General features: G+C 39.9%; 1 protein-coding gene across 1 annotated transcript in view; it reads left to right on the top strand.

Moving 5' to 3' along the window:
* The window catches only part of LOC139731111 (RING finger protein 17-like), a gene marked incomplete at its 3' end in the record, with an annotated part of 147,578 nt that overhangs the window by 37,884 nt on the left and 94,956 nt on the right, over positions 1 to 14,738 (top strand). Inside the window, 6 exon segments of the mRNA XM_071641995.1 lie at positions 803 to 956; positions 1,764 to 1,973; positions 2,814 to 2,953; positions 4,937 to 5,343; positions 7,125 to 7,297; positions 8,202 to 8,321. Of these exon segments, the coding sequence (XP_071498096.1) occupies positions 803 to 956; positions 1,764 to 1,973; positions 2,814 to 2,953; positions 4,937 to 5,343; positions 7,125 to 7,297; positions 8,202 to 8,321 (1,204 nt within the window).

The raw sequence follows: 14,738 nt of genomic DNA, 5'->3' as shown, positions 1-14,738 counted from the left end.
GCGTGTTGTGACCTCTTCAACCACTCATCACTTGCTCACAGATTGACCTGATTTCTATAATTATACCTTTGATTTCCATGTCTTCTTTCCCCCAATTTCCAATCTCTACTTTCTGTCATCTACTTTGTTATCGATCACTTTCATTGCATAATGCATTTGTAAACATCCACATTTCTTGTCATAATCATGTTAAAACTGTTCATTTTTTTTTTCACTTGTGAGGGACAGAAAAACCAACGGCAGATGTGATCATTTGGCACTGTGTAGGCATCCTGTTCTAAATTTTTAGTGGTGTTCGTCACAGAAGTAGGCATCATTTTGTACCATTTGTGGAATGGGTAGGTACAAACATGCCCACTTTGTAAAGCTCCATGTTCTTACCACATCATTCCTTTTGCCGTTGTTATTGCAAAAGAACTGCTTGCTAAATGAAATCAGTGACAGTCGGGTGTGTAGAATTACATTGTTTTGGAATTCATGTTCAAGAGCTTACAGGTGCATTGTGTGTGGCTCTGTGAAAGAACAGATGTGGCAGTACATTATGTACTATATAAGCTGTTATTTTCACGCACAGATATTTTTGTGAATGAGGAGGTCACAGACATTTTCGCAAGATGTTGTTTTCATGAATTGACACTGACGCTGTCGTAAATGCGCTATTGCCTTTGCACATTGCGACATTTTTTGCGTGTTAAATTCGCAATCCAACTGTAATTCGCAAAATTCATGAAAATCAAACCCTCGCTAAAATAACAGCTTATACAGTATGTTCCATTTGTCTTTTTTGTACTTTTGGGGCCAGTTTGCTGGAGGCAATGACGGTGTTCTACAAGGAGCAGCCACCGGTGAAGGATAAGGAGTGGGCTGAGCAGGACATCTGTGGGGCCCTCCTGGTGAGGGAAGGGGTGTGGTGCAGGGGAAAGATCCAGTGCCTTCTGCCTAACAGTAATGTGGTGGTGAGTGGATCTCTTCTTTTCTTGTCTTACCAAATCAATGTGGGACTACAGGAGTCAAAAGGCATCTGTCCGTCATCTCTTGCAACTGCTGATAGGGAGCTTTAGATTAATGTGACACGGATGTTAAGAGGAAAAACCTGTTCTGTGCATGCGCAAGACTGCTTATCAAAATTGATCTCACATTGTCTTTGTTTTTTGAAGACGGTTCTGTGCAATTTTAGCATCTGCTCAAATACATGATGCAGAGAGCTCCTCGATGCATGCCATTATGACAAACGACACATGTGGAGTTCTAGGCTGCATCTTCGTGTAATGTAACTTCGTGCTTTGAAATACAATGCAGAGAGAGAGGAAGACGGCCAATGCAACCGTCGTCCTAACGTTCACATCGCAAATCTAAAGCTCCCTTGTGTACCTTCCAGACTCTTTTCAGACAAGATCAAGCTTTGGCTAGAGAAACCTTTCCGGAAACTTCATGTTAAGGTATTAAATGTGAAGAGGTCACAAACTAAGATGGAAGGTTATTTCAGGTCACACATTGAAGTAGGACTGTGCAACTTTCCCTCTAATTGTGATTAATTTTCACTTATATTTACCATGCCTTACTCTCTGCCACCTTATTATACCCTCTATCAATAGGAGATTGCAATCTCCAAGCAAGAAATGTATATATTTTCAAGTATACATTGTACAATTTCATGTGTGATGTACTCTTTCTATTATGAAATTAATAAATCAGACTTTATATCACATGAATTTAGACATTTCACGCTCATGGCTTTTGTTTCATTTTTTTTTCTCTGCCAGGTTCTCTTTACTGATTATGGCAATACTGAGGTGGTGTCTTCGACCCACATCCGCCCCCTGGAGCCCCGCTTCCAGCGAGAGGCCCTGTTTGCGACCAAGTGTCACCTGGCTGACATCCTCCCCGCTGGAGGCACGGCCGAGTGGACCAAGACCTCATGTGACTTCCTCGAGGAGAGACTCAATGACCTGGAGTGCTACATCTGTAAGAAGGTACGTCCTGACCCTTGACCCTTGACATTTGACCCCTCTGACCTTTTGCCTCCAAGAAATCAGCTACTTAATTTACCTTAAGACCTGCCATGGTTACAAAGTATAGCTACTGCAAACATCGAGGATATAGGACACTAAGTACCATAGAGGATTAAGTAGGTTGCCAGAGACAGTACCGTAAAAGTGGACGTTTTCCCCGTGAATAATTTTTTGTGCTCAGCGTGGTGAGATAAGTTTTGTATGTTTTAATTCTGCGGAATCAACACATGAACTCCTGAAACATACAGCTAGCAAAAATATTTGCGTACTTTTATATTTTCCTGGTTTCTGTTAGCGCAAAATGTACAGAAATTTCAGCACTGTGAAAATTTCCACATGTACTGTAGTTCTTTTGCACCGTCAGCATGCTTTTCTATCAAATATGCTTTTGATCTTTTAGACCAATATATTTTTGTGCTTGATATTATGGTACAATTACATTGTTGGTAGTTTCTGATTATATTTATCTTGCCTTAAAGGTGCATAACCATGTCGTTGGTCACATTTGCCCACATCAGTGCTCTCTTCCTCTTTGGTTTTTGTTTTCTTTGCCTAAGGGTAATTTGAGTCTCCTTCGAGAATGATAATACAAATAGAGTAAAAATTTGAATTTGAAAATATGCCTCTGAATTTAAAATGCAAAGGAAAGCAGTGTTGGTGAAAAGTGTTTGGATCATGTCAATAAATCCCCAACATAACACCTGCTCATCATGCTCATGTGAAGCTTGATAGAAATATGATGGAACTGAGATGCTTATGATGGATCACCAAGCTCCCCCCACCTTTGTCTCTCTCTGCCAGGGTGAAGTGGTGAATGGCAACCTCCCCATTGACCTCCTCTACGAGCTGACGGACAAGGAGAAGATCGCCAGGGAATCCCTGGAGGACCTGGCCAGCATCTCAGAGCTCCTCATCCAGAAGGGACTGGCCCTGCGCAAGAGGTGAGAGGGTGCTCGGCTGGTCCATCTGATTAGGCCAGGGGCTTGAGATGATGATGATGATGATGGTGGTGATGGTGGTGATGGTGGTGACGGTGATGGTGATGATAGTGATGATGATGATGATGATGATGGTGGTGATGGTGGTGATGGTGGTGATGGTGGTGATGGTGATGGTGATGATGGTGATGACGATGGTGATGATGGTGATGATGATGATGATGATGATGATGATGATATAATGATGATGATGATATGGTGGTGATGGTGGTGATGATGATGATGATATGGTGGTGATGGTGGTGATGATGATGGTGATGATGATAATGATGGTGATGATGATGATGATAATAATGATAATGTTAATAGAATGATAATAACAAGAAAAAATGATTAAAGATATTAATGATAATGAATATAGGAATAATGATGATGATAATGGTGGTGATGATGACAACAATGATTATGACGATGATAATGGGAACTTCTAAGAGCAAAGATTTGAGGATCTTAACCTATGTTAGGGATTGTACATGATCAGTTAATTTTGTATGATATGGACAAAATCTTTGTAGCATTGTTGTCCCCGCCGAACGAGTTCGAGCAGGGGACTATGAAACGGGCTCCGTACGTGTGTGTGTCCGTGTGTCCGTGTGTCCGTGTGTCCGTCCGTGTGTGCGTCCGTGTGTGATCAAAATCTTCAAATTGCTACTTCTCTGTCATTTATGAGCCAATTTTGATTCTGTTTGCTTTATATGATAGCACTACATGGGAGCTTTGAAACTTCTACACAGAATTTCAGTCGTGACCTTTGACCTTGACCTTTGACCTATATTGTACATTTTGCTACAAAATGCTACTCCTTCGCCATTTCTAACCCGATTTCGATTCCGTTTGCTTTATGTGATGGCACTAGGTGAGGGCTTCAAAACTTCTACACAGAATTTTGACCTTTGACTTCTTTGACCTTTGACCTTGATTTTTGACCTGTATTGTACATTTTGCTACAAAATGCTACTCCTTCGCCATTTCTTACCCGATTTCGATTCCGTTTGCTTTATGTGATGGCACTAGGTGAGGGCTTCAAAACTTCTACACAGAATTTTGACCTTTGACTTCTTTGACCTTTGACCTTGATTTTTGACCTGTATTGTATATTTTGCTACAAAATGCTACTCCTTCGCCATTTCTTACCCGATTTTGATTCTGTTTGCTTTATGTGATGGCACTAGGTGAGGGCTTCAAAACTTGTACACAGAATTTTGACCTTTGACTTCTTTGACCTTTGACCTTAATTTTTGACCTACATTTTTTGTACATTTTGCTACAAAATGCTACTCCTTCGCCATTTCTTACCCGATTTTGATTCTGTTTGCTTTATGTGATGGCACTAGGTGAGCGCTTCAAAACTTCTACACAGAATTTTGACCTTTGACTTCTTTGACCTTTGACCTTGATTTTTGACCTATATTGTACATTTTGCTACAAAATGCTACTTCCGGCGGGGACATGTATTACGCACCGCGTAATTTCTACTTTTCCTTGTTTATTTTTACATCCATGAGCTAGTAGTTAATACTTGTGGATTAAGAGCAGCAGTGCGGACAAATTGTCTTGGGGAAGGATGGAAGTAATAGATTTGAATGGAGTCCAGACCCTGAATCAAAGAGTGGAAAATCTCAACCAGTATATACCACACCATTTCAAGTGAAACAAGCTGACTTGACAGTGGAAGATTATGAGATGGTGGTGTTTGTTTAATACCATTAATCGATTTGTTTTTCCCACTGTCATTAAAAACAACTTGCATATTTTCTGTCGTTTTGCTCCCATTCATGTGTCTGAAAGGTTTTATAAAAGCAGACATTTGTGAATTTCATCTAGGGATGAAATGTGACATTTATGGTTAAAAGGGATGGTGCTATGTTCTTGATCGGGGTTAGTTTGTTCCGCTGGTGATAACATACCACAAATTTTCTTCACAAGGCGGAAGACGCGACCGCCAGCTGAGGCGAGGAACGTAACCGTGCCCTCCACGCCTTCTCAAGAATTGACTCCACCTGCTAAAAGCCCTACCAAATACCCCTCCTCATTCAAGCCTCAAAGCAGTGGCCCCAGCTCCCTTGGCACGACTCGCTCTCCATCTCCCAGTAGTGTAGGAAATGCCACACCCGAAGGACATGCCACGCCCAGTGATGATGGCAACCATCGATCTACGCCCACCGTTTCCCCCGAAGTCTTGGATGATGACGCTGGCTCCTGTAACGGTACTGCAAGGCTGGAGCCGTTACCCCAGTATGTGGCCCCGCCCCTCCCCCTCCTCTCACAGCTCCAGCTGATTATCACCTTTGTGAACCCAGAAGGCATCATTCATGGCCTGGAGGTTGACAAGTGTAAGTGTACTGCCATTAAGCACCTTAAAGGACAAGTTCACCCTGGGTTGAGTGAATGCAGCAATATTAGTCGAACACATCAATGAGAGTTTGAGTAAAATCGGACAATCCGTTCAAAAGTTACGAATTTTTGAAGCTTCTACTCAGTCACGGCTGGATGAAAAGACTACTATAGCTTGTGATGTCACATGAGTACAACGATATAAAGAAAGAATAAAGAAAATTTAACATATTTTCATTTTTCTAGCATAACAAAAGAACACTCGACTTCTCTCTTTCAGAAGGCAGGGGGAATACTATTACCCTTAACATACATCAGTAGCAAGTTGAAGAACTGTGCACTTTATTCAAAAAGTAAAGTTTTGTGAAATTCTCTTTTTATTTTCCTTATAAAGTTGTATGCATGTGACATCATACACTGTAGTAGTCTTCTCTTCCAGCAGTGACTGCGCAGATACTCAAAAATTTTGGAAACTTTTGAACGGATTGTCCAATTTTCCTCAAACTTTCACTGATGTGTTCTACTAATATTGCTGCATTCTCTCAATCCTTATGTATGTGAAGGTGGACTTGTCCTTTAAAGGGCTCTTTTTTAGCTCACCAATGGCTCAAGTAAGCTCTGGAGTAATGTTTTTGTTGTTAATGTTGTTGTTTTTTTCATCGTGCATTATATGTCGTGCACTGTCCAAAATTTTGTCCAAATTTCTGTCTCCTTGTTGAAAGCCCTTAGATTCTGACTGAACCTAGAAGGAAGATTATTAGGGTTAGGGGCTACCAAACTTCTTCAAATAGTTTGGTAGCCACCGTGTGGACCCAGGGGGTAAAAATGATAAAGTGCCGGAAGTGAGTAGATATCAGAGATCTTCATTTAGGTTAGAAATTATAACTTCAAGTGAAAATTACACTTGCAAAGTCTGCAAAAATGTAAAGATTCAATCCCTTGATGATTTTTTAAATGCAAAATGATAACTAGAACTACTCACTGTTTCATATAATGAAAAAGATGTTTTATTATTATTATTTATATAATGTGTGAAAATATCAGTGAGGTGGTGTGTGTTTAATGATTATCAGAGATGAAAATGTTTTTGGAGGTCACAGATATATCAGGAAAGTGTGATAAAAAACAACAAAAACAAAAGGAAAACTCACTTGAGTTTTTGATATGATTTATGTTAAACTTTTCATGGTGTGTATAGTAATTAGAGAGTCTTATGGTTGCACCATGTTGCATGAATTGAGTTCCTAATTTATTTTTTTTGAAGTCCTGAAAAGTGGTTCCAAACAGAACTAATTTCAGCTGAAGAATACCTTGAGCTTTTCTTATCTTTCCCCTTGCTTATTATTCCTTCTAAGGACTTAAAGGACTTGGTGTTGCTTTTAAGTTAATATGTCCCCTTTTCAAGGGTGAAAACCACATTCCTTTCATAGGCTGATATACTGTAGAGGTAGGTGATTCAGAACTTTCCTCAGAATAAGAGTACTGGGAACTTCTTCGTGTTGAATGGGGAATGCATACTATAGATTTCCAGTAAATTTGTCCAAACTCAAAATAATTCCAACTGTTAACTCTCCGTACAAGAGGGAAGCGTATTCGTGAGTGAGGAGGGTTTTTCTTCGTTTCTCTTTTTTAAAAACACTGAGGATATACCATAGATTTTATACACATAGTTTGGAGACATTATCCTTTCACTATGTAAAATTGTGTGATGTGTCAAAAGGGACATACCACCTTTACATCTCTCTAGTCACTTAATTCCTGTTCCAACTTTCATTGCCAGTCCGAGAATTCCAGCTCCTCATGGAGGACCAGCAGAAGCAATGCAATGGTCAGACCGTGGCCCCTCTGGGGGCGGAGTCTGTGTCTATTGGCCAGTGCCTGTGTGCCCGCTTCTCGCTGGACAACATGTGGTACAGGGCAAGGGTCATCGGCATTACAGAGGAATGCATCACGGTGAGAACCCGAAATGGCTTGATGGTAAACTTTTGGGGATTCTCGGAGAGTCCTGTTATGTAGCATTTGAGGGATCTGGGCTACACAGTTTTACACATATGGGACTAATGGGATTCTCTTACAGCTTTGGTCACAATTAGCCAATGCTAAATTTCTATTTGGCATTCTTCTGCTTTGTAGACTTGAATGCAGGAAATCAGATCAAATGTGTTGCACCACCTTTTAAATGTTAAGTGTCCTAGTAGGACTGCAGAAAGTTTGAGCTTAGTTTCACAATCCTGTGAAAAAGAAAGAAAAAATCTAAATTGAGCTATTTTTCTATGACTGTCACCAACAAGACATTTCAATGATGTGAAATGTTCTAAAGAAAAGATTCACTTCGAAGCTATTTTATTGGCAGTTAGTATGGAACTTTTACTTTGTTGTGCTGAAGTTAAAGGTGATAGTAATTGTCCATGCATAGTCCTAGCCAGTACCTACTGGCTATAGCTTGCTCATGTGGTAATGAAAAAGTTTGAGTACCAGGTATGTGGTAATTATCAATTTTTTAACTAACTGTGATCATTCACACAATAGATTATACAGTTGTGTACTTCACCCATTAACACATCTTGGCAGTTTGAATCCAAATGCAGTTATGCTGCTAAAACATTGCATGCTTTCCTTTTAACACTGCACCCATCATAACAATGACATTGCAGTCTCTTAGTACACATTTCCGTTGAAGAATGACGTTATGTTCTGTCAAAGGTACCAAATGCAGCTGTAAAGAAATATTCTGAGGGAGCAAGAGGCAAAGGAAATATATTTTGAAAAGTCAGATAGACAGATTCCTTGTGTTGCGATCATATATTTAACAGTGATTGATAACCGTGTTCTTTCCTGTACATAATCTGTTATACAGGTGAAGTACATAGACTTTGGAAACACAGAAGAAGTGCCTTTTGATAGGGTATTGCTGACTCCATATCGTCTGGATATTCCTCAACACAGCAGAGAGTGTGTGCTCTACGGTGTGCAGCCGGTAAGTCCCATATCTCACAAGTTCTTGAAATGTCCAGATGGAAACCCCACCCTGTTTGCTTATGGTTGAGAGTGCGTTTTGATCCATTAGATGTCGTGTGTTGTGCATCATTTTCAAACTCTTTATATCTTTGTCACTCGGCCACATAATGACAAGACTTAGCAGGAATAAGTTTTTGAGAGATCGGGGAATACCAAGTATTGGTACAGGTGACCCTCATGATGGCCGCAAGGGACAGACCCCCAAAGGGATTGAATTTCAAAGATCTTACGTCCAGATGGAGAAGTAGCCCAATCTAGTACCCTGTTAAGAGTCCCTCCCCCCCCCCCCCCAAAAAAAAAACAAAAACAAAAACAAAAACAAAAACACAGCACAACCTCCGAAACGTACCATGTTCACCCAAGACGATGGGGACTCTAAACGGTCACGGCACAAAGCGTTTGGGGTGAGTCTGGGGTGACCTGGGTAAAGATAGCACTATACAGCCTACCATGGGTCAAACACAACTTGCAAGAGTTGTGCTAGGCTCATGCTTGATGAGGGGACTCTAAACAGTCTCTTAACCCGTTGAGGACGGACTGATTGTGCAAGGGATGTTGCGATAATGGTAGCGGTGCGAATATTCAAATATAAGCCAGCTTTGTGAAGATTGATTTGCATCTGTTATACATCACAGAAGCTAGACTTTAAGAAGCTGAGTGGCACATAATTCTATGTAGAGATTAGATAGTATTCCCTAAAGGTAGCAATAACCTTATTTATGCTTACAGGTTTTTATCAAATGTCCCTGTCTATATTTCATGTGAATAAGATCGCAACTGTTGATCTACATTTTTTTCTCTAACAAATATATTGGATAAAGGGAACGGTTTGGTTCGAACCCATTATCCAATAATATTTACTGAAATGGACATATCTGCTAATTTATAATTAATATTCTGAAGCTGGAGACATATTGTAAACAGTGCTTTAAAGGGGATGGCTAGTAACTGATCAGTGGGAATGCTGAGGGATGATTGTTCCAATCCTTGTGGTATTCATTTAATTAAGAGTACATTACATATCTATTGTTGTGTGAAAATCATTTGTTTCAGAATGGTCTCATATTCAAGTAATGTGCAGTTTAATTGCCCTGTCACTGTACAGGCATGCTAACCAGGAAACATTAAACTGCACATTACTTGAATATGAGACCATTCTGAAACAAATAATTTTCACTCAACAATAGATACATAATGTACTCCTAAGTGAATCCCACAAGGATTGAAACAATCATCCCCAAGCATTCCCACTGATTCCAACTGATCAGTTACCAGCCATCCCCTTTAAATTGGAGGATCTTCTTTATTCAGATTAATGCAGATTCATGTAGTTTTAGCACCATCTTAATTCCCAGAATTAGAACTAGTTAGTCTCAAAAAGCCTAGAAAGTTTTCGAGGTGTTAGTACCAGGTAGTACATGTCTTGTAAACTTGCTCAAGCCTCAAAGCAGTTTTTCTTTTACTTACCCACACAGTGATTTTACAGTCTGTGTTTCAATTTTGCAGTCTGCCCTCATTCTTCTTGTAGGATTCCTTACATAATTCTTAAGATTCTGTACATTGAAATTCAGAATTGTGAGTATTTATGTACTGAGTCTGTAATCATAAATCTATTATTGAATGTCTGCTGCTGGGAATGTTATTAGTCCTGTTTGCCCTCAACAAACTGATGATAGAAATGTAATATCAATGCAGAGAGGTGAAGATGTGCTGTGATTGATTTTTTTTAAATCTATTGTCACCCTCCCCTTGAATGTATTTGTTAAGATCTTATGAAATACATTTGTACACAGGTGATAAAAAGATCTGTCATAGAACAAACTAATTCTTTTGTTCATCTTGGTGGTTTTTTTTTCAGTATAGACATTCAATTCAGTTTGGGTACTGTTTTTTATGCTAATTTCTACCAATTTACTTTGTTTGTTATGATTATACATAATGACAAAGAGTTTCCAACAACCAGAAAGCAAGTCTGAGACTTACTCAATTTAACAACATATAGTATTATGCAGGCATGAAACATGTTTCCTTGAAAAGAAGATCAAAGAGCTCAAGATGAGATCCTCTGGGAAATAGGCCGAGTAAATGTTTGGTTCCAACTGATTAACAATTGCCTTTCATTGATGTATTAGTAAGCACTAATTATTCAATGTTGTAGTGATTATAAATTGATGGTTGTTTGTTTGAGTGTAGTTTGCATTTGAATGATTTGTAACTTCATTGTTCTGCTTGGGTTCTCATCACATTTTACTGCATTTTGTTGCATATGTTATAACCCTTTCAGACACACCATATTGTTATGTTGTCATACAACACATAGATATGACATTTGACATGGAAACCATATAGATGCCAACGCTGCATATTGGCACTGGTCCAACCATCCAAGAGCAGTAAAAAATCACTGTGAGACCAGTGACTTTTTCAGGAATGGACCAGTCAAAAAAGGAAAAACTGGGTACGTACTGGTCTGACAGACAGGCTTGACCAGTAGAAAAAATGGGTTAGTGTGCAGTCCCGCAAACACAATGTCCTGTTATATAAAAGTCATATGGCGGCATCAAACCTTGCATACTGTCATGTTTCATGTGAAGTTCATGAATAAATGTATGAGCCTCTCCCTTGCGCATTACATAATTTTTGCAGGACTTTGCACATTTTAGTGTTTGCATTGCATTGAATTCATTTGATAGTTTGCGATACAGTCCCATGTGGTACCTATAAGACATATGGCTGTGAGAGCATTCAGACACGAATATATGTCTGAACCTGTTGAGGACAAGTCCCAGTATACTCGAGCAAGTATCTATGGGAAATGTGTGTTGTAGCAAAATTAGTCCTTTCTTAATGGGTTAATGATAAACATCCATCCAGACATATGAAAAAGTCTCATATCCATACATCACGTATCCATATGCTATGTTGGAATCCTTGGGTACTGTATACGCCGAATAGTTTGCAATGTTTTTATTTTTTGTGTGTGTGAATTTCGTGAGTCAGGTGCTATTGGCAAATTAAAGACATGCAAAAGTATTCGCTCCGATCCTGACATGAATGTGATTTGCACACATACATTTCTGTGTTCAATACTAAACTCCACAATCGCGAATTTAACCACTCGTGAAATTGTGGGGAAGTCCCAATTCGCATTAATTTAGACTCGCTAAATGTATGGCATATGCAGGAGTTCAAGAAAAAGTCCTGCCTACCTGTAAGACGTAAGGCTATGAGAGCATTCAGATGTGAATACGTCTTAATAATATACATCCGTTCAGACTTATGAAAAACTCTCAAATCTATACCTTATATCCATTTGAGAACTCTTTAGTCTAAAAGGAGTGATGATGTGTCATGACGATTAAAATGTGTTGCTTGCAATATCAACATCAACACTTGCTGCAAAGACCTTTAGCTGGAAAGCTATCATTCATTGTGAAGTCAGAAGGCTAAAAGTTGACCCCCTTTTCCCTCATACATAGTATGCAATGCTAGACTTCAATATGTAGCATTAATTACTTGTAATATGACACCTGTGGGTAAGATTAATCACAATGACTTTTCCGAGAGAGCATGTACCAACTGCAAGAAGTTAGGAAAGGATAGTGTGAAAGCTTGGCAGCCTTTAAAAAACAATCAGATGCAGACAGGGTCGGACAATACAAACACTCTAGGCCGGTTACTCTTCTCTGAGCTGGCTGCTTCAAAAAGGAAATGGCAAAATCGTCCAATGCAGTCTTTGTTTCACTACACTTAAGTATGGTGCAAACAGAAAGTGTGAATTTTGTTGGGGTCGAGGTGTGCGTTGGTGGTTGGGGGGATGGGGAAGGGGGGTTGATGTCGGGCATAACCAAGGAATCCCACTGGAAATCAGATGGCGGTTATCTGTCGCGAAAGCGTGAAGAGAAATTTGAAATCACTCTCTGCAGCTCTGATCATCACATGTAGCCCCATGTGTCAAGGCAGTGATTGATTAAGTCTGCCGCTTGTTTTGGCCCTGACACGGGACAAAGAGAGGTAAAATATTCCGGCAGCACTCTCCCGAATCCGCACGTAATCGTACACCCGTACTCTGTCTTTTGCGGCAGTGAATTGATACAGCTCCTGCTAGCTGAAAAAAGATTTTTTTCTCTCTTTGTATGGATGCTCTGATGTGGATGTGTGTTGTAGGGAAAACTGAACTTGCAAGATTCCTTTTCTTCATAACGAGGTTTTCACCTGCGTTTAGGGTGTCTGCGGGGTGTCGGGATTTGCTAGCAAGATGCAGAGACATTGCCAATGTGGATGAAACCCAGAGAAAGTCTGTGTGTATGGGAAGATTACGTGGGTGGACATGGGGTTCACATTACTACAAAGTAGTTTCCTTGTTTCCTGTATCTTTTTTTTTCTGACTAGATTACAAGGTAGTTTCTGTTGTACAGGTCATTCAAAGTAATGTAAAGCAGGTGAATTTGAATGTATATTAGCCAGTACCCCATGCAGGGTGCTACATAACTTTTTTTCATGCCACTTGCCCAGTATTCACCTGCTCCCTCCAATTTAGTTTCTAAGGCAGGATTTCATGTAGGGTGCGTTCGAGCGCTCTCCTAAAGCGAACTGTACTGTACCATACCCGCGCCAGAGGAGCGCTCAAATGCTCCTAAAGTGTACCGTACCGTACTGTACCGAGCCAAAAGTGGACCACTTCCCGATGTGCTCCAAAAGCATACCAAAGCGTACCAAAAGTTCGTCGTAAAGCATGCGCGTATCATGCGCATACGTCACAATGCAAAGACATCATTTTCTTTGTTCGGGACAGCTGTAAGTAGTTAAAGCACCAGGGCCCCGTTGCAAGAAAGTTGCAATCAATTGCAAATAATTGCTAATAATTGCTAATTTTGAAACAACCATTCTGATTGGCTCAAGTTCTGCCCTATTAAGAAGACATGCATGCAACAATGATTTTGATTGGCCAGTGACAATCAGTTGCCAGTTGCGTTTAAACGCAAAGTTTCTAGCAACGGGGCCCAGGTGTATGATATTCTTGCTACAAAAATGTGTGACCTTTTCTAAAAATTTAAACTCTTTTGAGGTACGTTTTCTCGACAGAGCGCTCGAACGCTTCAAATCTCGCACAGTTCGGTACGGTACGCTTTGGTTCAGTTCGCTTTGGTTCACTTTAGAGTGCTGGAACGCACCCTATGTTTCTAAGGCCTGATTTCATTTAGTTTCTGAGGCAGGATTTCATGTAGTTGTTGCTAGGTAGGGCAAGCTGTGCAGTTGCAAAGGGCAACCTATTTAAACAGAAAATGCATAGAATTTGAATACATGTCTAATACCATTTTTTTTTTTTTGAGGGGGGGGGGGGGTTACAGGGGTTGATCCAGGAATTCCGTTAAGGGGGCTTTACAAAATTAAATGAGGGTGCATGCACCTCACATTTTTTTCTTGTTATTTCTTTTGTTTAAACCAAAAAAAAAAAATAATAGAATAAGGGGGCGCGTTACCGGTGTGCTTCCCTGTCCACCACTGGGTTATTTTCTTCATTCTATGAAGGTCCGAATGCACTTTTAAAGTTTGCTTCAAATCAATGACAGTTTACCCACTCAGTGTAAATCAAAGCACCATTAGTCCTTTTTCCTCCTGTGCGACATTTACGAGCATATTCTACTCAAGTCTGCTGGGAGGCAGGAAATAACTGATCATGAAGTGGACAGATTTCAAGGACAGTTTATTGATGAATTCAGAAAGATGGGTGATTTTAACAAATTTTCAAGGTAGTATTCATTTGCAGTTTATTTGATATGGTAGGGTATTGTCTTGGGAAGGAGTGGTTGAATGTTACCCTTATTCCAAACCCTTTTACTATCAAACAAAACAAGAAAAAAAGAAAAGGAAAAATATGAAAACCACTGAAGTCCTTTCAGCCTGCACAAAAATGTACATTTCAGTTTACTGTAATAGTAGAACTCTCCTGATAATAAATTATGGTGAAGAAATGGTTTGATTTTAAGGAATGAAAGAACAGATGTACTTTAAATTGATGCTTAAAGGGATCGTAGAGTTTTGGTTGAGACCTAATTTCAGATTTCTAACATTTTTTGGTGAGATAATGAGAAACCTCTTATGAAATACAGTACGCGCAATAGAAAACGCCCGACGAAAGTGCGTCCAAATTTCGTCCCAACGCTTTTTTCGTTGGTGATTTCGTCGGGGACGTTTTCAACGCTTTTTGCGTCCAGACTTCATGGACGGATTTTGGACGAATTCAACGAATTCAACGAAATCCCCGAACGCTTTTCCGAAGCTGTGGACGCATTCAACGCTTTCAGCGCTTTCAACGCTTTCAACCCTTTACACGCGATCACACACACACACGAAAGTTAGCTCTAATCGCGAA

This window comes from Diadema antillarum, unplaced genomic scaffold (genome assembly GCF_040938485.1).
Source record: "Diadema antillarum isolate AM-2024a unplaced genomic scaffold, OU_Dant_1.0 scf00000022, whole genome shotgun sequence".
Taxonomy (NCBI): Eukaryota; Metazoa; Echinodermata; class Echinoidea; order Diadematoida; family Diadematidae; genus Diadema; species Diadema antillarum.
This window is presented reverse-complemented; position numbering and strand designations above follow the sequence as displayed.